A 27,529-nucleotide genomic window follows, 5' to 3' on the forward strand; every position below is an offset into this window, starting at 1 on the left:
TAATAATAGTAATAATAATAACATAAATAATAATAATAATAATAGTAATAATAATAACTTACAGGAATAATTGAAGCAATTTTGGCAACGCTTTGTTGGCTTGTAGATCTGTTCAGCGACACCATCGTACGACGGGGTATATAAAACAAGCTACAAGGGGTTGAATTCATTCTCCTGCTATGCCACAAAAATGTGGAATGCCCAGCCCTACCAAAAGCCGTGAAGGAGTGTGAAACCCTACTCTCCTTCAAAACCTTTCTAAAAGAGTACCTACAGGTGGCTGCAATTCGAAACTTGCCCCTGTAAAAGTCAAAGCCAAACCCCAACTGTTTACTGTACATATTTCTTTTTGTTTTCAAACTGTTTTTATGATGCTTTGCATAGTAGTCTATATGTATGTCATTAAATGTTTCGATGAATTGAGTACAAAGGACCCCAATTGAAACAAGCCATATCGGCTTTCTTGGGTTTAAGATCCTCTTAGCTGACCTTGTATTGAACTGTACTTTTTTTTGCAAACTGCTTATAAAGTATTCAATCAATCAATCATTCAAAGCTACGATACTTTTACCAGTGGTGGAAAGTAACTAAGTACATTTATTTAAGTACTGTACTTAAGTACAATTTTGAGGTATTTGTACCTTACTTGAGCATTTCCAATTTTCAATACTTTTACTTCTACTCCACTACATCTCAGAGGCAAATATTGTACTTTTACTCCACTACAATTATTTAAAAACTTAACTACTGTAGTTACTTTGTAGATTTTGATTATTATTACAAAACATACATTAACCATATACCCTATATACATTTTGGCCATTTGAAAATAGCAGATCTACAAGCTCACAATGCGTTAACTTGCGATGCAATGCATTGTGAGCTTGTAGATCTGCTATTTTCAAAAGATTGTTATGCATTTGAAAACTTGTGAAATGGGACATTCTGCATAATGAGTACTTTAACTTTTGGTACTTTAAATAGATTTTGATACCAATACTTTCGTACTTTTACTCTAGTATATCATTTTGAATACCGGACCTTTTACTTGTATATTGCAGTATTGATACTTTTACTTAAGTAAAAAATTTGAGTACTTTTTCCACCACTGTATAAAACAAGTTACAGTGATTTTACTTTGAAAACCGTAGAGCAGATGGAGCTATAGTATTCATTGACTCATCTCTCCTGACTTGACTCTCCTAGTAGAACGTTCATTCATCTCAGAGGCTCATAGTATAGCAGCAGCTCCCGCTCGCGTGTGTGCGTGTGTGTGTGTGTGTAGTGGTGAGAGTGTGTTAGTATGCTAGAGGAAGATGTCTGTGGATGAGGTGTATGTGTTCAGACCCTTCAAGCTGATCGCTCTGTTCAGCGTGTTCCTCGCCCTGTGTCTGGACGTGGTGGCTCTGCTCAGCCCGGCCTGGGTCACCGCGGACCACTTCTCCCTGTCTCTCTGGTGGTCCTGCACCCAGTCTGGAGCCCAGGATGAGCCCCAGTGGAGCTGCTTCTCCACGCTCACATCTGGTAAAGAGAAATTCTTTCATTTTTCATACATGCATAAATGTGTTGTTATAATGTTATTATTATAATGTTTTTTGTTTTAAATCAATGTTTTATTGTTGCAACGTGGTCAGTGCCGCCCATGCTTTGTTTATTTTGGTATAGTCTAGTACAGGGGTCTTCAACGTTTCTCAGCCCAAGGACCCCCTATAGCTGAGAGACAGATGAAGCAGCAGGGACCCCCACAACACAAATTGTATAAAACTGTGACTTTTTCATAGATTTTAAGCTATTAATGTGTATTTTCAGATAGTTAAAGGTAGGGTAAGTGATTTACTTTGGTTAAATAGCTCTATATTCTGATAGTACTCATTGCTACAGAGTGTTTGTTCAGTAAAAGGAGTCTCCATGTCTCTCCAGCTCTTTATTAAACAGAAAATGCATTTTCAGTGCTCTCTCCTGATTGGCTTAAATGTTGTCACCTACCTGAAAATGTATTCTGTTTACTAAAAAGCTGGAGAGACCCCTGTGACCGAACAAACGCTCTGTAGCAATGATTACTATCAGAATATAGTACTTTAACCTTATACCGTACTTTAACAAAATAAAAATAAATACCCAAAAATATCACTTACCCTACCTTTAACCTTTTAAACCCTCAATATTTAGTCAACTTGACCATTGGCTTTGTATTGTCTGCTTTTTTTTGCCTTTACATCTACTCTCCGAAAATAGCAGATCTACAAGCTCACAACGCCTTGTGCTGCGAGGCGTTGTGAGCTTGTAGATCTGCTATTTTCGGCTAATATGTTCCCCATCACACAAAAATTTTGGTGGCCCTGGCACCCTGTAGTAACTCTTTCTTGAGGACCCCCTAGGGGTCTCGGACCCCCTGTTGAAGACCCCTGGTCCATAGTAGTAACTAGTGCAGTGGGGGTTCTCAAAAAAGATGCTGTGCCAGTGACCAGAGAAGAGTTGTGTGATTAATTTTGTTTCTTCCAAAAATGTAAAAATATACATTTACATTTTGCATCAATATTTTAACCACATATTGTCCAGATATGAAGTATATATCACAAAAAACATGTGTGTGTCTGTCTGTGGCTAATGTTGCAAACCACTGCCCTCTTTAGCTGACAATATTTGTTTTTTCGATTTTTTTAAAGTAGCAGACCTATCTAGCTATTTTGAATTGCCCATGTGTTATATTGGGTTAAAGTGGTTAAACTGATTTTGATGCTATTAGCTGTTATCATTTTGCTTGGGACTCCGACCCAGAACCCTGCAAGGACCCCTGGGGGGTCACCAGACCCCACTTTGAGAACCATATTATTGCCTGCTGGCTATAGTGGGATAAGTGATGTTGAATCAATATTCACAAATCAATGCAGAGTCAAATATGACAACAGTTTACTGAGTTTAACAACAGGCGTTATTATGTAAGGTTGATTATGATGAAGAAATACATAGGCTACACAACTGTACAAACTGTTGAATTATCTCATCATCGTTTGAACTGAAATAGTGGGATTATATTCAGGGTGTACTATACGGATCTTTGTAATCTAACAGCAAAATATTATAATTTTTGCGCAAAAGAAAATTTGTATTTACATATTCATATTTAACCCAATATGGTTCTCAACCTGTGGGTTGGGACCCACCAGAGGTTGAATCAAGAAGAGGGGGGATGTTTATTGTTTATTAATGATTAATGATTAGTCTACTACACCGTAGTGGTGTAACTTCACAATACAAATCATAAAATGCAGTACAGCATGGTCAAGGTTAGTGAAAATAACAACACAAAATTAGAGAACAAAATTTACATTAAAATAAAAACAGGTTTGTCTGTCTGAAAATGCCAATAATAATAACAAACCTAATCTTAACTCATTTCCTTTATGATCATTGCTTCCTCAAGCTTCTTTTTGAAACCAAATGTATTTCTAGTCAGAGTCATATGTGGGGGGAGCAGCACATTCCACATTGCATAGTGGAATGTGCTGCTCCCCCCTGCATGTGTTTTATGGGGTGAGATGGTTGAAATAATTAGCGCCTATTTACTGTATTGATGGGGAATACGTTCATAATGACACCCTGGGCCTGAAGCGATGTTTACAATCTCACAGCTCCTGTTGTCCTCACTCAGTGGTGGTAAAAGTACTCAATATTTTTACTTAAGTAAAAGTATCAATACTGCAATGCAGAAATACTCTGTTACAAGTAAAAGCACCAGTATTCAAAATTGACTTGAGTAAAAGTATAAAAGTATTGGCATCAACATAAGTACTAAAAGTAAAAGTACTCATTATGTTAAGTTTCCTAATGTATAAAATCCTTTGAAAACAGCCGATCTACAAGCTCACAACGCGTCGCTTTGCGACGCGTTGTGAGCTTGTAGATCGGCTGTTTTCAAATAGCAAAAGTATATTATAGGACTGAACTGGTTAATGTGTGTTTTACAAAGTAACTGCTAACTAAAGTTGTCAAATTATTGTAGTGGAGTAAAAGTACAATATTTGCCTCTGAGATGTAGTGGAGTAGAAGTAAAAGTATAGACAATTGGAAATACTCCAGTCAAGTAAAAGTACTTGAGTAAATGTACTTAATTACTTCACACCACTGATTGTACTGACAAAATGTTGTCACATATGGAATGGCAGGATATCCACCAGTGTATCTCAAACATTTTCATGTAAAGACAAGGACCCCCCCCGTAAGAGAAGATTTGTTGTCAATTGTTTTTTGAAAATAGTAGATCTACAAGCTTGTAGATCGGCTATCTACACGTACAGTATGGCTACAGCTGATAAATAAAATGGGGCTGTTCCTCATTTTAGCTGGAACCCCTTCAAGGACCCCTGGGGGTTCTCGAACCCCACTTTGAGAACCAGGGGTTCAGAGGATCTAAGTAAAATGCACCGTTTGAGCTACACTAGAAAGCTATGTTAAAACCCAAGCTGTTGATGGGTTACACATTCACAATGACTTGGATAACCACTTTGTTTACATAACAAAACAATAAATATATATATTTATTGTGGTGTTTACCTGCAGAAACACACTGCCCTGCCCTGGCTCTCTCTCTCTCGCTGTATTTTGGGGTTTTCAATGTTTGTTTTGGTTGCCCCAAAATCATCCCTGTCTACCAAAACAGAGTGAAAACACCAAAAATACAGAGAGGTCAGTGTGTTTCTGCAGGTAAACACCACCACACTACTCCAGTGGCTGATGACTGCTGCTATAGAGGGAAATGATTGGTAAAGAACTTACATATTATGCCTATAAAAGGATCCCTGGCTAATAAAAACAAATTCAATATTGTATTTATTTTATAGTAGCTTTATTTTTATTTTATAGCAGATATACAAGCTCATAGCGCGGCACTCTGTGCCGCGCTATGAGCTTGTATATCTGCTATATAAACATGAATATCAATCAATATTTTAAATATGTTTTTGCGACGGGAGTTGTCCCTATTGAGTAAAAGATGAACTGTTTCTAAATTAAATACAATATTTAAGGTGTTTTTGAAATAGTTATTTTAGTTATAGAGGGCAATTATAATGTATTAAGGCACATTTGGCTTATTAGCCAGGGATCCTTTTAAAGTGACAGCAGTGCTGAGTCTACTACAAGGTGGACTGGCAACAACATAACGTCTTCTGTTGCTGCTACATTTTGTAAGCCTTTTCTACCAGCAGCCACTTTGGCAGGTAAACAGCAAGCAATTCAATGGTGATACTGTTCTGTTTCAAAAGCCTGTTTGGCTTACAAAACGGTGCTGGTGGCTGGTGGTGAATTGGTCCCATGGACAAAAGAAGTAGGTCTCCATCTACCCTGGTCTTCAACAATCATTATTATTAGTTACACAACATGTATTGTGCGTTTTTTACGCCTAAAAGACTATAGGAAACGTTCAAGTTTTGTTTTTGACCTTATTTTAGAGATTGTTTTTGTGTAACCAATGAGATTTGGACTAAAGGAATCCTTAATATAAAACACAGACTATGAAGTCACACAACAGCCATCCAAGTGAATGAAACAATAATTGGACTGGATGGGTGGGAGTCAATTCAGATCATCCCCCCCCCAAAACAAACCGTATGAACCCTCACAAACTGCTCTGCCATTATGTGCACTCTGCACACACACACGCACGCACGCACACGCACACACACACACACACACACACACACACACACACACACACACACACACACACACACACACACACACACACACACACACACATAAAGTGGTGTAAAGTAACTAAGTACGTTTACTCAAGTACTGAACTTAAGAGCAATTATTATTTTTACTTTACTTTACTGGAGTATTTCCAGTTTTCAGTACTTTTACTTTTAATTTTACTTACTTTTACTACTATATCTCGGAGGCAAATATTGTACTTTTACTCCACTACAATTATTTGAAAACTTTAGTTACTAGTTACTTTGTAGATTTTGATTATTATTATAAAACACACATTAACAACTTCAGCCCTATATACATTTCGTCCATTTGAAAATAGGGGATCTACAAGCTCACAATGCGTTGCGATGCGATGCATTGTGAGCTTGTAGATCTGCTATTTTCAAAAGATTTTTGTACTTTTATTCCGGACTTTTACTTGTAACAGAGTATTTCTACATTGCAGTACTTTTTCCACCACTGCACGCACGCACGCACGCACGCACGCACGCACGCACGCACGCACGCGTGTATATATCATGCAAGGGTTCCTCAACACAACAGGACGGCTGTGATGTGATTGATGGCTCTGTGATGCAGAGGAATGCATTACGTTGAATCGGAGGCGGGCCCATTGGGGTTTTGGGGACGTCCCAGTTGAGGGGACATGATGGTGCCTGATGGAGCTCATTACAACCACAATAGGAAGGTCAACGGGGTCAAAGTTCTCCCAAAAAAACAGAAAAACAACTAGGGTTTGGGATCCAGAACTGGATCCAACATTGAACAACCGGATGACCTCCATAAAGTGTAAAGTAGCTAAGTACATTGCTCAAGTACTGTACTTAAGTACAATTTTGAGGTACTTTTACTTTATTGGAGTATTTCCAATTTTCAGTACTTTTTACGTCTACTCCACTACTTCTCAGAGGCAAATATTGTACTTTTACTTCACTACAATTATTTGACAACTTTAGTTACTAGTTACTTTGTAGATTTTGATTATTGTTACAAAACATACAATTAACCACTTCAGCTCTACATTTCGGCCATTTGAAAATAGCCGATCTACAAGCTCATCGCGACGCATTGTGAGCTTGTAGATCTGCTATTTTCAAAAGATTTTTATACATTTGAAAACTTGTGAAATTGACATTCTGCATAATGAGGTACATTTTGAATTCCGGACTTTTACTTGAAACCGAGTATTTCTACATTGCAGTATTGATACTTTTACTTAAGTAAAATATGTGAGTACTTTTATCCCTGGCTAATGAACCCCCCTATCAAGAACGACCCGTCCGTTGTGAGGTTTCAGCTTTTACTTTCAATGGTGTGACGTCTCACATTCTCTTTCTAGATTGGAATGGTTAAAGGGAACCGCTAAGGAATTGGACCTTTTTAAGAGGGAATCGTTAAGGAATCAGAGTCATTAAAATCCCAACCCTAAAAACAACCCCAAGCTGATTTATTATGCACAGCATTTCACCACAACCCCCCCCCCCCTCCTCCAAACTCTACACTGTCTCACAAATTGTTGTGGTCTGGCAGTTTATGATGATGCCTTTCATCTAATGATGTCATCTGTAGGACATTCTTTGCAAAAGAAAACAAAAACAGTTTAATTCAATTATAAGAATGAATAACAGAGAGAGAGAGAGAGAGAGAGAGAGAGAGAGAGTTGTGGTGGAAAGCGAATTTAAAGTATCCTATAAGTTAGTACTACAATAGTGGATTTAATGAATGGTCCTCATTGTCTGACCTACCGATTTGTGTTGTGTTATATATCTTAAGTACAAAAATACCCCAAAGGGGGTGTAGTACATTTATGTTTTATTTATTTATTTATTGGCATTATTATTATTGGGTCAGTATGCTTATTTTGGGGTTCCACTATGTGTTTGGAACTTGAGCTGGAGCTGTCAACTAAGGACTGGTTTCTGAAGAACACAGACAGGTTCAAATGGTTTCTACTCATACTGAAGACAGGCTGTAGCCAGAAAGTAGGTTATTGGGACACGCACGCACGCACGCACGCACGCACGCACGCACGCACGCACGCACGCACGCACGCACGCACGCACGCACGCACACACACACACACACACACGCACGGACACACGGACACACACATGCACACACACACAGCCACAGCTCACTGGCTTCTTCCAGTGAACATCGACCTGGTTCTTTTTGAGGATCAGTGTGTTCTGGCATTGGTACTGCTGGGCCACCAGACTGGGACGGTCCCAGCTGGGACCGTCAGTGGCACCATGCACTCACAGGGCTCCAAACTAACTTCTTAGTTGGTTGCACTGGTGCGCCTTACTTTTTCATATACATGTAGGTGCACCAGCATATCATTTAGGTGCACCGCCACACACACACACACACACACACACACACACACACACACACACACACACACGCACACACAATCAGACATGATAAATGTAAGTGTCACAGGTGCGACCAACAATGTTTAGTTGCACCTGTGAAACTTGACACCTGGACAAATTTTTGGGTACATGTGCACTATGGCATTGGTTCTCAAAGTGGGGTCCGGGGACCCCCAGGGATCCTTGGAGGGGTTCCAGGGGGTCCCGAGCAAAATCTGTTATTGTGGCTATTTCAAAATAGCAGATCTACAAGCTCACAGTGTGTCACTTCGTGCCGCACTGCGAGCTTGTACATCTGCTATTTTTTCTTTTTTTGGGGGGAAAAATTTGTTTGAACATTTTTGAATAATATAAAAAGTTTTAACACAAATATTCTCCTCTGGGGGTCCCTGGCACAAAACATTTTCAGATGGGGGTCCGCAGCCAAATACATATCAATTTGGGGGTCCTTGGCACAAAAAGAGTTTGAGAATCACTGCACTATATGGTGCCCTGACTCATTATGCCACCGCCGTCGTCACCTGCCTGCATCACAGGTGAGGAGACAGGAGACTGGTGGTGAGGTGGAGGGAGGGGAACTGCCTACCGCTCAAACAGCACTGTCCACGGGGAGGTGGTGGAGTTCGTGGACCGCCACTGGTAGTGCCTCTTAACAACGATTTGGAGTGGACTGATAACTGGGCTGCCCTCAGCATAAGGGCGCAGGGCAGGCTGTTGTTGCTGAGGAAGCTCAGATCATTTGGCGTGTGGAACAGGATGCTGCAGATGGTCTATCAGTCTGTAATGGCTAGTGCAGAGGTCTTCAACAGGGGGTCCGCGACCCCTAGGGGGTCCGCGGAGGTACTGCAGGGGGTCCGCGAAATTGTTGTTTGATTAAACAATATTTTTGTTTGAAAAAAACCCCATTATTTTTTCTTTTTTTTCCCCAAAATGTCAAATTGTCTTTAAACATAACATGAATCCATAGCAAACAGATACATGGAGGCACACTGCACAATAACATGGTATGTTTATACATATTTTGGAGAGAATTTTTATTTTGCACACCTACTGGGGCAGGTAGGAGCAGGCAATATAAAACACCCTACGAGGTAGGGGGTCCCTGCTCCATCTACCCATCAGTTTGGGGGTCCCTGGCCTGAAAAGGTTGAAGACCCCTGGGCTAGTGCACTCTTTTTTTGTGATTGCCTGCTGGGGGGGGGGGGGACGCATCTGTGTCATTTTAGATTTCTTTGGCTATTCAAAAAATAGCATACAATAGCAGATATACAAGCTTATAGCGCGGCATCGAGTGCTACGCTATGAGCTTGTATATATGCTGTTTGTTTTTTAAATCGTGAAAATGTGAGCAAATCTTTGAATATGTATTTGGCCGGGTCCGCAGCCAAATACATATGTAAAAATGTTTTCTAAATCCTAAACGGTATGTTTTCCATGTCAAGGACCCCCAAAATGATATGTATTTTTCAAAAATAAATAGCAGATCTACAAGCTCATAGTGCGGCACCGAGTGCCGCGCTATGAGCTTGTAGATATCTGGTATTTTTGAATAGCCAAATAAATCTTAAAAGGGCACAGATATGTTCCCGGTCTTAATGGTATTATATAGGGCTTAAGTGGTTCATTCATAATGCATTTTTGTATGTTTTGGGTCCCGGGGAGACGCCACATTTCTCCTTTTTAGCTGGAAAAGTTTGAGAAACACTGACTGCCATAACTCCATCCAGAAGGCTCAGTGTGGTGAGCCCCTCCCTCTCTCTAACCCAACTGTTACTGATTAGGGTTCGATTGCTTCAGCTCTGACGAATGCCTTCTGTTACTTCACGGCCGTTATTTCATAATCGCCGCAACCGATCGCAGCTGCCGTTTGTTTTTCACTCCCATGGCTACGAGGTGGTGGTGAGCCGTCCAGAACACCAGGTTCTCAACGCATGGTTCGAGGAACCACCAGGGGACCAATTGGACCCTTAAAGGGATAGTTCACCCCCAAAAAGACTTTTTTTCTATCGATTAGTGACCCCATGTTTTTGTCGCATTCCTAAGCCAATAATTTGATGACCGGCAGCGGTTCCAGTAGGAGGCACAAAGTCTCCTCTGTGTCTCCTACCGGAACCGCTGCCTACCTGTCCGCTGGTCATCAAATTATTGGCTTAGGAATGCAACAATAACAAAAAAATATCCATGAATTCAAGTCTCCATGGGGTGACATATTTGTTTGGGTGAACTATGCCTTTAACCGGTCTGTGACTCAGAGAATGTATAGGCTTGCGTATAGCCAGACTAAACTATTCCACAATCTCCGAATGCTATGTAGAGTCTGGAACTACACCATGCCGAAAGACGAGAACGGAAGCTGTCATCTGTTCTTCATTTCTGTAGGACTGTATGACGGAAGCATTTGAAAATTGCGGGAGGCAACGGTCTGGCCCGCGAGACTAGAGAGTGTACGTTTGTACACTCTCAGAGTTAAATTTACTTTTTTACAGTGTAGGTCGAGGTCCCAGAGATTCAAATTAAATAAACATGTTATGCAATATGTTATGCATATTAAACTGGGGGTCCTTGAATTGAAACAAGGTTGAGAATCGTGTGTGTGTGTGTGTGTGTGTGTGTGTGTGTGTGTGTGTGTGTGTGTGTGTGTGTGTGTGTGTGTGTGTGTGTGTGTGTGTGTGTGTGTGTGTGTGTGTGTGTGTGTGTGTGTGTGTGTGTGTGTGTGTGTGTGTGTGTCACAAACCACTGGACTGATGCAGCACCATGTTTCTTGTGAACCCTGCCAGTAAGGCCAATTAAGGAAGTAACTCCCCAATCTTTTTTTAGTTTGTAGAACTTCATATAATTTGACACCGGAAGTCAGTGGAGGTCGGATTGGCCTGACACTTTGCCCAATTATGGGGATGACTCATATAGCACTGACTTTAAGTGCATTTATATAGTGCCTTTTATCCACAGCGCTTTACCTCTAAAATAAGGTCAAATCCTCTTTTAACCCATTAAGACCTGGAACGCATCTGTGTCACTTTAGATTTCTTTTGCTATTCAAAAATAGCAGATATACAAGCTCATAGCACGGCACCGAATTGCCTCAGGTCTTAATAGGTTTTCAAATGCGCAACACATTTTGTGTAACCAATAATAATGATTGTTGAAGACCAGGGTAGATGGAGACCTACCATTGGACCAATTCACCACCAGCCACTTGCACCGTTTTGTAAGCCAAACAGGCATTTGAAACGGAACAGTAGCACCATTGAATCGGTTGCTTGTATACCTGCCAAAGTGGCTGCTGGTAGAAAAGACTTGATGTTATGTTGTTCCCACCTTGCAGTAGACTCAGCACTGCAGTCACTTTAACCCATTCCATCCGGGGAAAGCATCTGTGTCATTTTAGATTTCTTTGGGCTATTCAAAAATAGCAGATCTACAAGCTCATGAGCTTGTAGCTCTGCTATTTAGAAAAATCTTGATTTAAAAAAAATATATATATATTTGCGAACATTTGTAACTCAAATCTTTGCTTCTGGGGGGGGCCCTGGAACAAAACATTTTGAGATGGGGGGGGGGCAAATACATACCTAAAAATGTTTTCTAAATCCTAACAGTATGTTGCTATATCAACTGTGCTCCAACTTCTCCATGTCAAGGACCCCCAAAATGATATGTATTTGGCTGGGGACCCCAATCTCAAAATATGTTGTTCCAGGGACCCCCCAGAAGCACAGATCGGAGTTAAAAATGTTCGCTTTAAAACATATCCTCTGCAGCCACTGGTCCTCAAGCCACTGTTCTTGAGCAAGACACTGACTGAACCTCTAACTTCTGTTTGAGGTTCAGTATCTACTGAACCTCTAACTGTTTGAGGTTCTAACTGTTTGAGGTTCAGTATCTACTGAACCTCTAACTGTTTGAGGTTCTAACTGTTTGAGGTTCAGTATCTACTGAACCTCTAACTGTTTGAGGTTCAGTATCTTGCTCAAGAACAATTTGACACTTAAGACCCAGGGGGAGCCGGGGATTGAACCGTGGAACGTGGCTCTGATTCCCAAGCATCCGCTCTACCCCCTGAGCCGCTGCACCACTGACTGTCAGCCCCACGTCAGATGACCAGCGTTGCCACATGTTGTGAGAGAAACAAGCAACCAGGTCTATGAAAACAAGCCCAAAAGAAGCGACTATATCATTGTATCATCATCATCGGCTATTTGGGGGTAAAAAACTGTGAAATGTTTTTGGAACATTTTAACGACACACATCTTGTGTAATGGGAGTCCCTGGCACAAATAAATACATATTCATTTGGGGGGTTCTGACTCCTTGACATGAAAATGTTTGAGGACCACTGGTTTAAATAACATTAGGAAGCAAACTACACTTTAGAAACAAGCCCCAAAAAAACGCAACCCGCGACTTTACAGAAAAACAAGCCCAAAGTCGCTCATAATAAGCAGACCTGGCAACACTGCAGATGACTGACGTCATCTGACTGCCTGGTCACATAAATTCTACAGGGAAGCCATGGCGTGATTAGACGCCGTCTTGTTTTGTGTCTTTTAAATAATCAGACGTGTAATGTTATTCCGTGTGACCTGGTTGTCCCCACACTGTGACAAAGCTCTCCTATGGCCCAGAGAGCTGTCACATGTGTGGGTGTTTGTTTGTGACACATTATTCACTCACCTCTGTGGGATTACAGGCCTTGTTTCATGTTTGTCAGCACAGCGCTTCCATTCAGCGCAGGCCTCTGAATCATGCTTTTGTTAGCAACGCTCTCCCCTGTAACCTGTGTGTGTGTGTGTGTGTGTGTGTGTGTGTGTGTGTGTTTGTAATTTACTTCTATTACTATACTTGTGAGCAGGACTAAATGTCCAAAGAATAAATAACGCACAGCCCTCCGTTCCTTGGGGCTGAGCCAAACTGTAAGAACAGAATCATTCTGTAAGAACAAAGCGGGGCTCGCAACTCTCTTGTTGAATGCTCCAAAGGTTTTTTTATTTGTGCCAAGTTCTGTCGTAAATAAAAAACCTTTGTAGCAGTCAAGAAGAGTTGCGAGGACTAAATGACCCCACAAGAATAGTATAAATGTATATGTTCCTGGTCTCATCACAAGATATTGTTTTGTGATGTTAAAAATGATTTGGGGAGTTACCACTTCTTTTTTTCAATTCGATACGATACCGATACTTTTGGGGTCGATTATATCGATACCAGTATCGATACGCACACCATTAGTAGCGTTAGGATTAAGAGGTTAGGTAGGTTTAGGGGTTGTGATTGGACTCATACTTAGTTGTGTGCACCAGTGTTATATGCACCGAAAATAGCATTCCGGATTTGGGGTTAGGGTTAAAAAGGCATTTCTTTTTTATGTCATCCATTCAGTCATCAGCTTCAGGCAGGTCTATGGTCTAAAAAAATGCCATTGCTTGCTATTAAAAATGTTGCACAGCTTGAGTGTGCGGAGGCTGCCTTTTATTATTCATTTGGTTTCCTTTTGGCTCCAGCACCTCACCCAAGTTTACTGCAGATGATTGAGCAATGAGCAGCTTTTTTTATTTCTTTAAATGGCATTCATAAAATCGGTGCCCTAAAATGTTGATGTCCTCACTAGTAGGCTAAACGTGTGTGTGTGTGTGTGTGTGTGTGTGTGTGTGTGTGTGTGTGTGTGTGTGTGTGTGTGTGTGTGTGTGTGTGTGTGTGTGTGTGTGTGTGTGTGTGTGTGTGTGTGTGTGTGTGTGTGTGTGTGTGTGTGTGTGTGTGTGTGTGTGTGTTCTCCTCCTGCAGACTGGCAGATTGCCACCCTGGTCCTGCTGGTGACCGGTGCCGTGGCAACGCTGGTGGCGTTCCTGGTGGCCCTCATCTCCCTATGCCGAGGGACACAGAGACGACACTATCGCCTGGTGGCCGTCTTCCTGCTCACTGCAGGTGAAAGGACTGACTTCTTTCTTTCTCACTCACTCTCTTGTGCTACATGTCAGTCTCTCGCCTCATAACACATAACGTGTGCAAATGTGACCAAATGGAGCCTTTGCAGCCATTTGGTTACATTTGTTACTGATATACAAGCGAGTGCCGCGCTATGAGCTTGTACTGTAGATCTACAATACTTTTTTAAATAGTGGAATATGTGTGCAAATCTTTGAATATGTTTTAAAGCAAACATTTTCATATACATATTATATTCAAAGATTTGCAAAAATCTTTGAATAGCCAAAGAAATCTTAAAATTACACATATGCGTTCCCGGTCTTAATGGATTAAATCTGTTACTTCACGGCCATATTAAATCGTCGCAACCGACCGCACGATACATTTTGTGTGAAAGTGACCTGTGTCACTGTCTTTGGCTTTGTTTAAAAGTTAACCAAATATATAGAATGTAAAAGACGGGTGTTTTTCAAGGACCATACCGGCGTCACTACGTCACTGTCTATTCACAGCTTTGGCCACAACGTTGGTCTGTAAACATAGAGCATTTTTTCCCCGTAAATGACGGTTCCGTGGTTTTGTACTTAACCATGAAGGAATAGGGTTGTGTGCTCCACATATGGCACTACAACTTCTATACAGACAGGCCTTCTTGTTCCTGAGAAGACTGAATGTGAGTGCTGCTGCTGCTGGGACAGAGGAATGAGGCGTTTTGGGGTGAGCTCACTCTCTGTGGTGTGGAACGGAGAGTCCCATGTGAGCCTCAGTGAACTAGCTCTCATGCCAAAAAAAGGCAGCCGCAGCATGATCACACTTACCCCAAAAAAATGTGTTCCCACAGGCTCCCAACTAACAGCCTCTCTCTCTCTCCCTCGCCCGCCACTACACCACCCTTGTTGCTTTAAAATGGGCTTCTCTCTTTGGAAGTGTTGTAGGGGGTAAAGTCGGATTTATACGACACTGTTGTGTGCTGCTGAACATAGCCGATCTACAAGCTCACAACGTGTTGTGATGCAATTTACAATTTAGACATTTAGCAGATGCTCTTAATCCAGAGCGATTTACAAAAGATAATACATCAAATGTATAGAGACAGTGTTATACCTCAGTAGCCTCACATCACATCACATCAGTATAAACATTATAATACCTAAGAAATTACAATATATAGGCCTACATTGAAACTATACAAACTTTGGGATGCCAGGTCAACAAAGTCATAAGACTGCATGGTCGTCAAGGCGAGGGAGAGTGCTACGGGCTAAAGTGGAGTCTGAAGAGGTGAGTCTTCAGATTACAGTGGAAAATTGGGGTCTGCAGTTCTAACTGCAATGGGGAGTTTGTTCCACAGTTTTTTGGGAGCCAGAAGGGAGAAGAGTCTGGGAAGTGTGGAGCGTTGTAAAGTAAAGTAAAGTAAAGTAGTTATTTTCGTCCCACGCTTAAGGCTGCAGTTGAACCAATATATATATACTGTTAAATTAAATGTATTGGATCAAACTAAATGTTTAAAGAGCCTTAAATGTGTTTTTTTGTGGTTTGTTTTAGCTGATTCCACTTATGCCTATGTGTGGTACATATTTCACAACTTTTAGTCACTGAGTCAAATTTAAAGCTGTATTTCCTACCTGAGATTTGAGCTTTTAAGGAGTACAGTATATGAAACTTTCTGCTCTTTCTGTCCCGAAGGCAACTAAGCAACATGTAAAGACGGCCCGGCCATGCCAGGCGGTGTCAGGCCGTGCTGATGTATGCCTCCCGTTTCAAAACAAACTAGTTCTCCCTCACACTACGCTACGACTCGCAACGATCGATTTGCCCGCCGTTCGTCAACGTGTTAGTTTGCAGTCGTTGGTTGGTGTGTGTGTTCTTGGTGCTTCGTGGATTCTCAACAGTCGGAAGCACTGGCAAACAAATTGCAGTCTAATCGAACCGCATTTCTAACACCAGCAATTAAGCACATCCTCTCACAGACACAGAAATAGAAATATATAAAAACAAACAGGCGTAACAGCCACGACCCGCAAGCTCAAATCTGTGCTGACACAGCTGTGAGGATTCTCTGGCCAATCAGTACTCACAGACTTTACACGACACCATTTAGTTCTAGTTCAGCACCAAAAGAGTGGGGTCCTTGCCGGATGCACCACTTTCTCACTCACTCTCTGCACCACTTTCTCACTCACTCTCTTCTGCTACATGTCAAGTCTCTCACCTCATAACTCATGATGTGTTTAAATGTAGCTACCGGGTTCCTTGCATATGGAAACGACCGCAAGTGCTATATGGAAACCCGGCATATTTCAGGATTCGCTCATGACCTTTTTCCACCACGATTCCAACAAAATCTCCTATTGAGCCGTGGCAGTACTGTGAGGTCTAAAAGAATAAAAGTCTGCTCAACAGCAATGCTCCTAAAAGTGTTTTTTTTTACTTTAAAACACAGAAAGTGTAAACCTTTTAGGACCAATGCTGTTGTGCAGACTTTTATTCTTTTAAACTGTTACCCTGTGTCCAGCACCAGCGACAAACTGGATGTGTGCAACCCACTTCTGAACCCACGTCTCTCACTTTGGTAGCCAACCAGTGTGTAGTAGGCCTACACCAGAATAAAAGCAGGAGCACCGCAAGCGTAAACACAGTGAATGGAGAACAAGCGGCTACTTTATGCTACTTGACTTGCTGCTGCGTGTGTGTGTGTGTGCCTCATTTGTACTGAAAACCCCCCCAAAACAAAACCTAAGAGCGTAGAAATAATCAGACCACATGGAAACATGGGTTCACTGTTCTTCAGAGAGAACTGAGAGCTCATTGGCTGTTGATGCTCACGTAGACACAAGAATCCACCCCGTGACTGGAAAGGAAATCCAACCGATTTGTTTAAGTCTTTGAACTACTGTTCTCTGGCAAAAAATAACCGATCTACGAGCTCAAAACGGGTTGCATTGTGACACGTTGTGATCTCTGTAGATCTGCTGCGTTCTGTATTTTTAGAACATATTTTTGCAAATGTTTGCCTAATAATGATATGCCCAAAAAAGGGCTGCCAGGTTGAAAGTGTTTAAACAGTTTTTAGTATCTGTTAACGCAGCTCTAGGGGAAGTCACACTACTAAAAACGTCTGATGGTTTTGGGGGCCGCACGCTGTCTACGTGCTGCCAGACCAGAGCCAAGGCCCACAGTGAGTCTGTCTGTGGAACCACTGACGCATTGGGTTCAACGTGAAGCCAATATTATACAGCATGGTTTCCAAACAACGGTCAAAACACAACCGCAGCCTCGCTTATAAACCTTGTGCCCTGACCCAAGTTTGCCAGAGTTTCCAATACAAATTTGGACTATGTAACAAAGAGATGTCCTGTTTATGGAATCAACATTAAAAAATGCTCCCGACCTCAGTCTGAATTGATACTTATATCGCTGTTGTCGGGCCGAAACCTCTTATCTCCATATTATTTACTTTTTGTGTTTTTTTTTGTAAATGAATGCCCTACTTGATCATACTACAGCGTCGCACAAAAGCAGAAAGTAGCAGATCTGCAAGCTCGAAGCGCGGCGCAAAGCGGCGCGTTTTGAGCTTGTAGATCTGCTGCTTTTGCTGTTTTGGATTTTGAATCCTGAAAAGTAAGTTTTGGACATATGAGGTTTCCACCTGACAGAGACGTTATGTTAAACTGAAGTCTTTTCTGACCCTGCCTAAGTGTGTCAAGGAATGAAAAATAAGACAAAACGCAGGAGCAGCAGACAGTGACATTTAAACGCAGCAAAAAAAATCCTGAGGGTTACCTTTGACTCTTGGGTTACTTGGGACAATGGAACCCTTACAGGTTCCCCCTGCCTTCTTTTTGCGTACAAGTAATCTTTGTCTTGTTCCGTCCATCTGGGCCGGGGGCCGTCTTTCAAAGGGACCAGTGTGAACGGGGTCTAAATTGCAGGGGACGTAATCTCCGTGGCTTTGGCTGTTTTCCATTTAGCGAAAACATGCAGAATCGCAGATGCAGTGTTTTCCTTTCCGTGTGTGTGTGTGTGTATGTAATTGCCTGGAGGGGCCCTGTGAGAATAATGTCTCCCCTTATAGCTGCAGGAACCGACGGGCGAACAGCAAGTGGGGAGGAGGTTGTGGAGTCCTTGTGTTAAAACCACTTAAAGTGCCTCTCTGGACTTTGCAAACCAGTGGTGGACAAAGTACTCAAGCCTGCAGTCAAATAATTACTCGACTACAAGGGAAAGTTGTTTAGTCCAATGTGTGCTTGAGTTAAAGTACTGGAGTAATTGGCTTTTACAAGATGCTTACAGTATGTATTCAAAAGTAAATGCTTTTGGAAATACTATACACACGCTATACGTTACGCTTTTGACACGTTGTCGGCTTGTAGTTGTCGGCTATTTACGCCAAACGTTAGCCCCAGAATACTGACGCTAGGGTTCAAGTGGTTAAACGCCCCCTTTTTAGTAGTAAGCGTATAGCTCCTCTCCGCTCAGCTTGTGGAAGTGCCGTGCGGTATGTGTGTGTTTTCGTCAGCCAGAAATATGAGCTCAGCAGTCAGTCAGTCAGCCAGGCTCAGGCTGGGCTGCATCAACACCACGGTCTGCATTCTTGGGCAGAGAAATGTCTTCCCCGCTGCACGCTCCATCTGTCCTGCAGCAGGGAAGGAAAGGAAAGGTGGTGCAGAGAGAGAGGGAGAGAGGGAGGAAGAGAGAGAGTGCTCTGGAAATTACACAACCCCCCCTTGTGTCTTTTAGTAGGCCTTTGTACTACGGCTGCTGCTGGCACGGCACGCCAGGGCCGCCGAGCAATTAATGGAAAAAAGAAATTGCTAAACGCGAAAAGGAACTACTGCTATTTTCCAAACTGTAGAGTCTGCAGTAAATTCAATTCCATGTGGGAGGGGGAGGGGGAGGGGAGGGGGGGGTGGCCTTGGGTTACAAACTGGTCTTCTAAAAGGTATTCTAGCGCTGTCAGGATCAACTTTGTTGTTTGTCTGATCACTGGTTTACAGGTGTAAAGATGTTTTTTGGGGTGTGCCCCATCGTTTGCAGTTTTCGTGAGAAAGGGAGGAGGATGGAGATGTCGAAAAACACAGGATTAGACAGGTCAAATAATAAGAGATGCATACATACAGTACATACATCGTTGCTGTCGGTTCTAACTTAAAAAATAATAATAATAATAATTAATGCCCTACTTGATCATGCTACAGCGTCACACAAAAGTATCAAAAGTAGTTTTGAGCTTGTAGATCAGTTTGATATGCATTAGATAGCATTATGTGTATCTCCATTTGTACACTCTCTGACTTAGAGACAGGTGAAGGTCCTTTTGGTTCCTAACTATCAATCGTTTAGCTGGGGACCCCCTGGATCCACCTCAAATACCCTTCTGAGGTCCCTGGACCCACATAGAGAACCACTGCCGTAAACAGTGCAACAAAAAAAAAGTTGCAAATGATCTTGTAGATTTTCTACTTTCGGTGCAGGACACCGACGCGCGTATATAATAAGCATTATAAGAAAGCAGCACAGCCGGCGGAGGAGGGGCTATCAAAGGGTTGCGTATTAATTAACCCAATAAGACCGAGAAAGCATGCTTCTGGGGGTCCCTGGAACAAAATATTTTCATATGGGGGTCGGCGGCCAAATACATATAATTTTGGGGGTCTTTGACATAAAAAGGTTTGAGAACAACTGATTATAGCAACATACGTTTTTTCAAAAAACTTTTAGGATTTAGAAGAGATTTGTTGAATCCCCAGAAGCAAAAATTTGAGTTACAAAAAAGAGATATGTTCAAAGATTTGCACACATTTTCTAAAAATAGCAGATCTACAAGCTCATAGCGCGGCACTCGGTGCCGCACTATGAGCTTGTAGATCTGCTATTTTTGAATAGCCAAAGAAATAAATGACACAGATGCTTTCCCGGTCTTAATGGGTTTGAATGGATCATCGATATGACTTCTCGTGTGGAGCATAATAACTAAAAATAAGCCCTGCGAGTGGCAAGGTGCAAGGTTTTTTTATTGTCTCTCATTCGCAGTCGAGAATACCGCTTTGAAAAAATTGCATATGTCCCCCAAAATGGTTCTGCCTCATAGCGCACACAGTGCGCTACAGTTTAAACCCATAAAAAAAGGAATTGTAGCCACCGGTATTCAAGCAGACCACAGTGTGCCTCTGCTCTGTGCACATGCACACACACACACACACACACACACACACACATGCGTGCGGCGTGCGTGCACACACTCACTGACTCACTCACTCACTCTCACGCACACACACGCGCGCGCTCACTCGCTCAACGCTGCCAAGTCATTTAACCACAATCTCCATGGGGAGATTTGGCTCTTGGATGGCTTTAAAAGAAGTCATTAGTGTGATAGCAGGGTTAAAGTTATTGCACCTCTGTGGTTGAACGCATTGATGTGGATTGTTAGACAGTCGTCCGCAAGGCAAGCACACTGGAATGGAATACATGGAGGTGGAAAGACAGGAAAATAAATGGTGTTGTACTATAAAGAGCAGCGGGCGGACAAAGTACCGAACTCCAGTACTTGAGTCAAACTATAGATACAAATTATGTACCGGAGTGCATGCTTAAGTATTCAAAAGTACATGCTTTTAAAAATACCAACTATTCAAATGTGCAAATTACATTGCTATGTTATAGTTTTGAAATTTCCCCCCAAAATTGTGACAATAGTAGATCTACAAGCTCACAACGTGTTGCATACTCACATTGTGATCCGTTGTGAGCTTGTAGATCTGCTATTTCTTTTATTATAATAGGCCTTACATATAGGGCTTAAGTGGCTAATTCATAATGTACTTTTTCCTTTCCTAGAAATGTAGTTGAGTCAAAAGCACAATATCTGCCTTTGAAATGTTGTGCAGTAAAGGTCAATATGGATCCAGAAATATAAATACTCAAGTAAAGTACAGTTACTAAAAAAAATTACTTCAGTACTGTACTCAAGTAAAGTACTGTACAGCATAGCAAAATCACAGTTCCAATAGAGTTGATGGGAAGCAGATATGGTGTAATTGGGCCTGGTGTATCTTGATTCTTGCCTTGTTTTGACACAATTCCTGTTTTTAAACTATTTATTTAGACGGGCCCATAAAAAAATAGCCTTCATTTCCTCATTGATAGTCTTTTACGGGAATTGTAGATCAGCGTCCTGCAAATTTGATTTGGAACCGTTTCCACTTGAGCGATATAATCATGCCGTTTTCGCCCTGAGCAATTACCGTCAGTGTGCTTGTGAATAATATGGAACTTCAAGGCTCTGACAGATGGAAAGCAACAAAGGCAATCACATCAGTGACCACTTGTTTACCTGACAGGTGGGAGAATTTGAAGTGTCAAAACATCTCTATTTGGCTACTTTGACATCATATAGAGCAGAACAGAACAAGTTGTTCTCCTTATCAATTATGTTTGCCATTTAAAGTGCTGACATCACCAGCTCACCGTGCAAAGGGAGACGGAACTACTGTGGAAGTAGTTCCACAAACAAACCTATTATTATCATTCAGAATCTGTGCAGACCTTCGTCTCATTTAATTTAAAAACGCACTTGTGTTTCTCAGGATAATTTAGACAAACATACATACACACACTGCAATAAAAGTACGACCTCGTCATTGCTGGGAGGCCATGTATAATATACGTTTTGGCGGTCGGTGCCCCGCGCCGAGGTTTGAAAATAGAACGGAGGTATGAAAGAGGCGTGGAATCGTTTTGACGAGCCCACTTGACATCTCCAGTTTGACTACAGCTATTAAAAACAATGGATGCGTTGTGGGGCTGGCCTAGTGGTTAAAGCGCATACCATAGGCTCTATTGCAGCCTGACAGCAAGTCGCGGGTTTGACTCTCGAGCCAGATGACCTTTGCTGCGTTTCTTTTTTTTAAAACTTGTGTTTGTTGAGCACCATGTTTGCATTGCAGATGGTGTATAACATGAACAGAGAGAGAAAATGAAAATAAATAAATGACATTTGGAAATAATAATAAAAAAGATAATACAATCAAATAAAAAATAAAAAAAATCATTCCTCCTTTCCTCTCTTCTGTACAGTCATTTGTTTGGGTCCTTTTTTTTTTTGCCTTTGCTGCGTTTCTCTCCCTGTCTCTCTCTCTACTGTGTACTATCAATAAAGAACGAAAAGTCCCAAAAATATATTTAAATGATTTTTTGTTGCGTTAAGTGAGTGTCCGACGCCGTCTGTCTGTCGGGGTCTTTCCACTCAGTTTCTCCAGGTGAGCTGCTCAATGGTAGCCAGCAGAGGAAATCACTGGTCATACTTGGAATATCTCGGGCGTGAATGTGTGTAACTTGGCGCTTGTCCACTGCATGGTGTTACTACTGGCTCAACTCAAATCAACTCTACCTGACTCGCTTTTGGTAGCAGGTACTTTGTTTTCCACAGCGGATAAATAATGATTGAACAAGTTTCTTCAAAAACATTGTTTGGGAAGCCGTTTCAAATGTCTTAACCGTTCTTGCATTTCGGTGCCAATCCAGACTTTATTGAAAAACCACATAAATCCTATACTTAGCTGACTGCATTTCCAAGGGCTCTATTACCAGGGCCCCTTCGGTTTTTACAATACTCTAAAATATCTTCACCGAAAATACGTCTTTTTCACCAGATGTTAGCCCCTGAATAGGAATGCTGGGGTTCGAGTGTTTTTTTAAAACGACGTGTTACACTGGTTGTCAGGGCAACAGCTTCAGCTGTCAATACAATACAACTTATATAATTGGGGTGGTTGTATTTTGTCTCCCTGCTCCTCTATTGAGACATGCAAATTTTGACCTGATGGTTAAATTCATCCCCTGAGCAAGCAGGCAGTCAGGCTCTATTAGCTCAGTGGTAAAATGAATGCTGCACTTGTGCAGGAAACCGGGGGCCTGTTCCTCAAAAGGTGAATTAAAAAAGCCTGGCCTTAAGCCAAATCCAGGCTTGACAAAGTCGGGTCCGAAAAGCCTCGTTTATTCCGTTCCTCAGACGCCAAGCCAGGCTGAAAAGGAGCAACTTTGTCGAGCTAGGCTATGTCAAGCCAGGTTTGAAAATAGAACGGAGGTATGAAAGAGGCGTGGAATCGTTTTGACGAGCCCACTTGACATCTCCAGTTTGACTACAGCTATTAAAAACAATGGATGCGTTGTGGGGCTGGCCTAGTGGTTAAAGCGCATACCATAGGCTCTATTGCAGCCTGACAGCAAGTCGCGGGTTTGACTCTCGAGCCAGATGACCTTTGCTGCGTTTCTTTTTTTTAAAACTTGTGTTTGTTGAGCACCATGTTTGCATTGCAGATGGTGTATAACATGAACAGAGAGAGAAAATGAAAATAAATAAATGACATTTGGAAATAATAATAAAAAAGATAATACAATCAAATAAAAAATAAAAAAAATCATTCCTCCTTTCCTCTCTTCTGTACAGTCATTTGTTTGGGTCCTTTTTTTTTTTGCCTTTGCTGCGTTTCTCTCCCTGTCTCTCTCTCTACTGTGTACTATCAATAAAGAACGAAAAGTCCCAAAAATATATTTAAATGATTTTTTGTTGCGTTAAGTGAGTGTCCGACGCCGTCTGTCTGTCGGGGTCTTTCCACTCAGTTTCTCCAGGTGAGCTGCTCAATGGTAGCCAGCAGAGGAAATCACTGGTCATACTTGGAATATCTCGGGCGTGAATGTGTGTAACTTGGCGCTTGTCCACTGCATGGTGTTACTACTGGCTCAACTCAAATCAACTCTACCTGACTCGCTTTTGGTAGCAGGTACTTTGTTTTCCACAGCGGATAAATAATGATTGAACAAGTTTCTTCAAAAACATTGTTTGGGAAGCCGTTTCAAATGTCTTAACCGTTCTTGCATTTCGGTGCCAATCCAGACTTTATTGAAAAACCACATAAATCCTATACTTAGCTGACTGCATTTCCAAGGGCTCTATTACCAGGGCCCCTTCGGTTTTTACAATACTCTAAAATATCTTCACCGAAAATACGTCTTTTTCACCAGATGTTAGCCCCTGAATAGGAATGCTGGGGTTCGAGTGTTTTTTTAAAACGACGTGTTACACTGGTTGTCAGGGCAACAGCTTCAGCTGTCAATACAATACAACTTATATAATTGGGGTGGTTGTATTTTGTCTCCCTGCTCCTCTATTGAGACATGCAAATTTTGACCTGATGGTTAAATTCATCCCCTGAGCAAGCAGGCAGTCAGGCTCTATTAGCTCAGTGGTAAAATGAATGCTGCACTTGTGCAGGAAACCGGGGGCCTGTTCCTCAAAAGGTGAATTAAAAAAGCCTGGCCTTAAGCCAAATCCAGGCTTGACAAAGTCGGGTCCGAAAAGCCTCGTTTATTCCGTTCCTCAGACGCCAAGCCAGGCTGAAAAGGAGCAACTTTGTCGAGCTAGGCTATGTCAAGCCAGGCTGTGTCCAGCCAGGATAATGAAGCCAGGCTGAATGGGCGGCGATTCGCCGACGACGTATTTCTATAAAAGACCATGAACTCGAGCGCAGATTCCTTGAACTTGACCAATCATGGCAGCGGGGAACAAAACTCGAGCAGCGTTTTTCTCTGTGGCCGAACAGCAGCAGCTCATGCAAGCATATGAGGAACAGTGAAACATGTTATCAACAGAAAAGGAAACACGGCCGTTATTAATAAATCCAGGGAGAAAGCGTGGCAAAGTATATTGCAAACACACACAGAGTGTTTGATTGTACTATCTTTATAATTTGATTGTATTATCTTTTTTATTATTATTTCCAAATGTCATTTATTTTTTTATTTTTTAAACACACACAGAGTGGGGGGGGGGGGGGGTTGACCGCGACGGGATGAGCGGGGGACGGGACGAGACACGCAATAACCCCCACATTTGCAAGACCACTTTGGTAGAGGTTTGGGTTGTGTAGTTACCTTGCCAGCAGCCATCATGATGTAACTCCAAAGGTGGACAAGAAATAAAAAACAATTTCTCCATTGACTAGAAATTGATAATTTAAAATATGCTCCTTATTGACTTACACAGAGGCTCCTTTAAACCCGTAACTAATAATTTATATATATATTTAAATATATATATATATATTATATTATATATATATATATATATATATATATATATATATATATATATATATATATATATTATATATATATATATATATATATATATATATATATATATATATATATATATATATATATGTGTATATGTATGTGTTAGACATTTTTTATAATATTTAAAAAAAATTGGTAATATATTATCAAACATCTAACAACAGTATGAACTATAGTGTTAACAGAGTGACAATGACATATCACATGAGTCATTGTGAAACAATTATGATTCATGGTCACACACTATTTCAGTAATATAATTACATTGATTATATCTTATTGTATTGATTTCATTTTATTTGAATGCAGGGTCATTAAAATGAGTCCATATACAAACACATGTTTTGAATTAACTGTGGAAAAACTTGAAGAACAAGGCACTGGATTAAGTAAGCTTGGCTGTTAGCCTGCTCCTGACCAGGCTAACTTCACAGCTAAATTGCCATGGTAACTAAGCTAGGCTTGCTTCAATTCTCTTTTGAGGAATCGGATAAGGCTAAACTTAGCCAGGGTGAACTGGCTAAACTAATCTTCAAGATAATTCACCTTTTGAGGAACCGACTCAGCTCTAATCCTGGCTAAATTAAGCCAGGATAGGTGGTAAAGCCAGGCTTTAGCTCTAATTCACCTTTTGAGGAACAAGCCCCAGGTTCAAATCCGGGCTAGAAGAGGAAAGTTACATTATTACAGTTTAACCCATTCAATCTGGGAAAGCATCTGTGTCACTTTAGATTTCTTTGGCTATTCAAAGATAGTAGATATACAAGCTCATAGCACGGCACAGAGTGCCAGAAAACAGTTTTATTAGCCTTCAAAGCACAACAGTAATTGCTTCCAAGCTGCATTCAAATGAAAGAAAACCGCTAGAGCTAGAACAAACATTAAAAGGAGATGTACTGTACATCGGTTATCACAAGAGAAATATGGAATAGTTGTGATAACGACCTAAAGATGTGCAGTTCCATCTATAAATTCAAGAAAATGTTTAAAGATAATATAGTGGGTAAATATAAAACTTCATTATAAACCATAAAATATTATTTCTAGTATGTGCAAAGACAAATGTTGTCTTTGTCTTTGTTTTGTCTTGAGTATCGATGTTTTGTTATTGTTTGTTTTTAGTATATTATAAGGGTAGGCATTATAAGCTACGGCCAAGTATTGTTTTTTTTTCTTTGGTAATGTTTGCTAACTCTGTACATGGGTTAAGACCGAAATAAACTATTCATTCATTCATTTGTAATTTATTTTTATTTTATGTGTTTTGTGTCGTTGCAGTGGTGCTGCAGGCCTGTGCACTGGTCCTCTACCCCATCAAGTTCATCGACGGCACCGTCCTGCAGACGTACCACGAGTTCAACTGGGGCTACGGCCTGGGCTGGGGGGCCACCATCTTCATGCTGGGGGGGGGCATCCTCTTCTGCCTGCGCACGGACATATATGAGGACGCCACCTACTGAGACACAACCTTTCAACACACCGTCAGGACGGACACAGACCTTTTCACAACGTTGGGACACACGCACAGACCTTTTTTCCCACAATGTCAGGACACACGCACAGACCTTTTTTCACAACGTCAGTCAGGACACACGCCGCAGACCTTTCACAACGTCAGGACACACGCACAGACCTTTTTTCACAACGTCAGGACACACGCACAGACCTTTTACGCGCTGGGACACACGCACTGCGCTCACAGCAGGGGTGCTGCTTAACACCGCAGGGACCCCCCAAATGTCAAGGCTGCGGATGGACGGATGGACCCCCATCTGAAAAGAGTTTGTGCCAGAGGGGGGGACCCCCAAAAGAGAATATTTATGTTTTAAAAGAAATCAAAATTATTCAAAAATTTCCCGACATTTTCGATATTAAAAAAAAATTCAAACTATTCAGAAATGGCAGATGTACAAGTTTGCGGCACGGCACAACATGACGCGCTGTGAGCTTGTAGATCTGCTGTTTTTGAATAGCCAACATAATGGATAAAGTGGTTAAAATGATTGTGATGCTATGTTAACTAATTTAGCTGGGGACCCCCTGGAACCCCAAGGACCCCACTTTGAGAACCAATGCCTCACAGTCTCTCTCTCCCTCTCTCTCTCTTTCTCTTTCTCTTTCTCTTTCTCTTTCTTTAGGGCTGCAACTGTCGATTATTCCATTGATTGCTTTTTTTTTTTCGATTCATCGAATAATCCCAATAAATAGTGAAAATAGCAGATCTACACGCTCTCAGTGCAACGTCTTGATAGCTTGCTATTTTCAAAAACGTTGATCATTTTTAAAGTTTTTTTTACATTAACCAGTACCACTCGAACCCTCGGATCCCTATTCTGGGGGGAACGTTAGCCGAAAATAGTCGATCTACAGTA

The 27,529-nt window shown here is 41.4% G+C and overlaps 1 protein-coding gene across 1 annotated transcript; it reads left to right on the forward strand.

Annotated features, from left to right (window-relative positions):
- The first annotated feature begins 1,275 nt into the window (after positions 1 to 1,275).
- Positions 1,276 to 26,664, forward strand: LOC308089896 (transmembrane protein 47-like). Its single transcript, XM_080434851.1, has 3 exons — positions 1,276 to 1,524; positions 13,875 to 14,015; positions 26,436 to 26,664. The coding sequence occupies exons 1-3, from the start codon at positions 1,317 to 1,319 to the stop codon at positions 26,615 to 26,617; spliced, it is 531 nt and encodes a 176-aa protein (XP_080290977.1). The 5' UTR covers positions 1,276 to 1,316; the 3' UTR covers positions 26,618 to 26,664.
- Positions 26,665 to 27,529: the final 865 nt, after the last annotated feature.

Source organism: Gymnoscopelus braueri (assembly GCF_963280865.1).
Source record: "Gymnoscopelus braueri genome assembly, chromosome: 8".
Lineage (NCBI taxonomy): Eukaryota > Metazoa > Chordata > Actinopteri > Myctophiformes > Myctophidae > Gymnoscopelus > Gymnoscopelus braueri.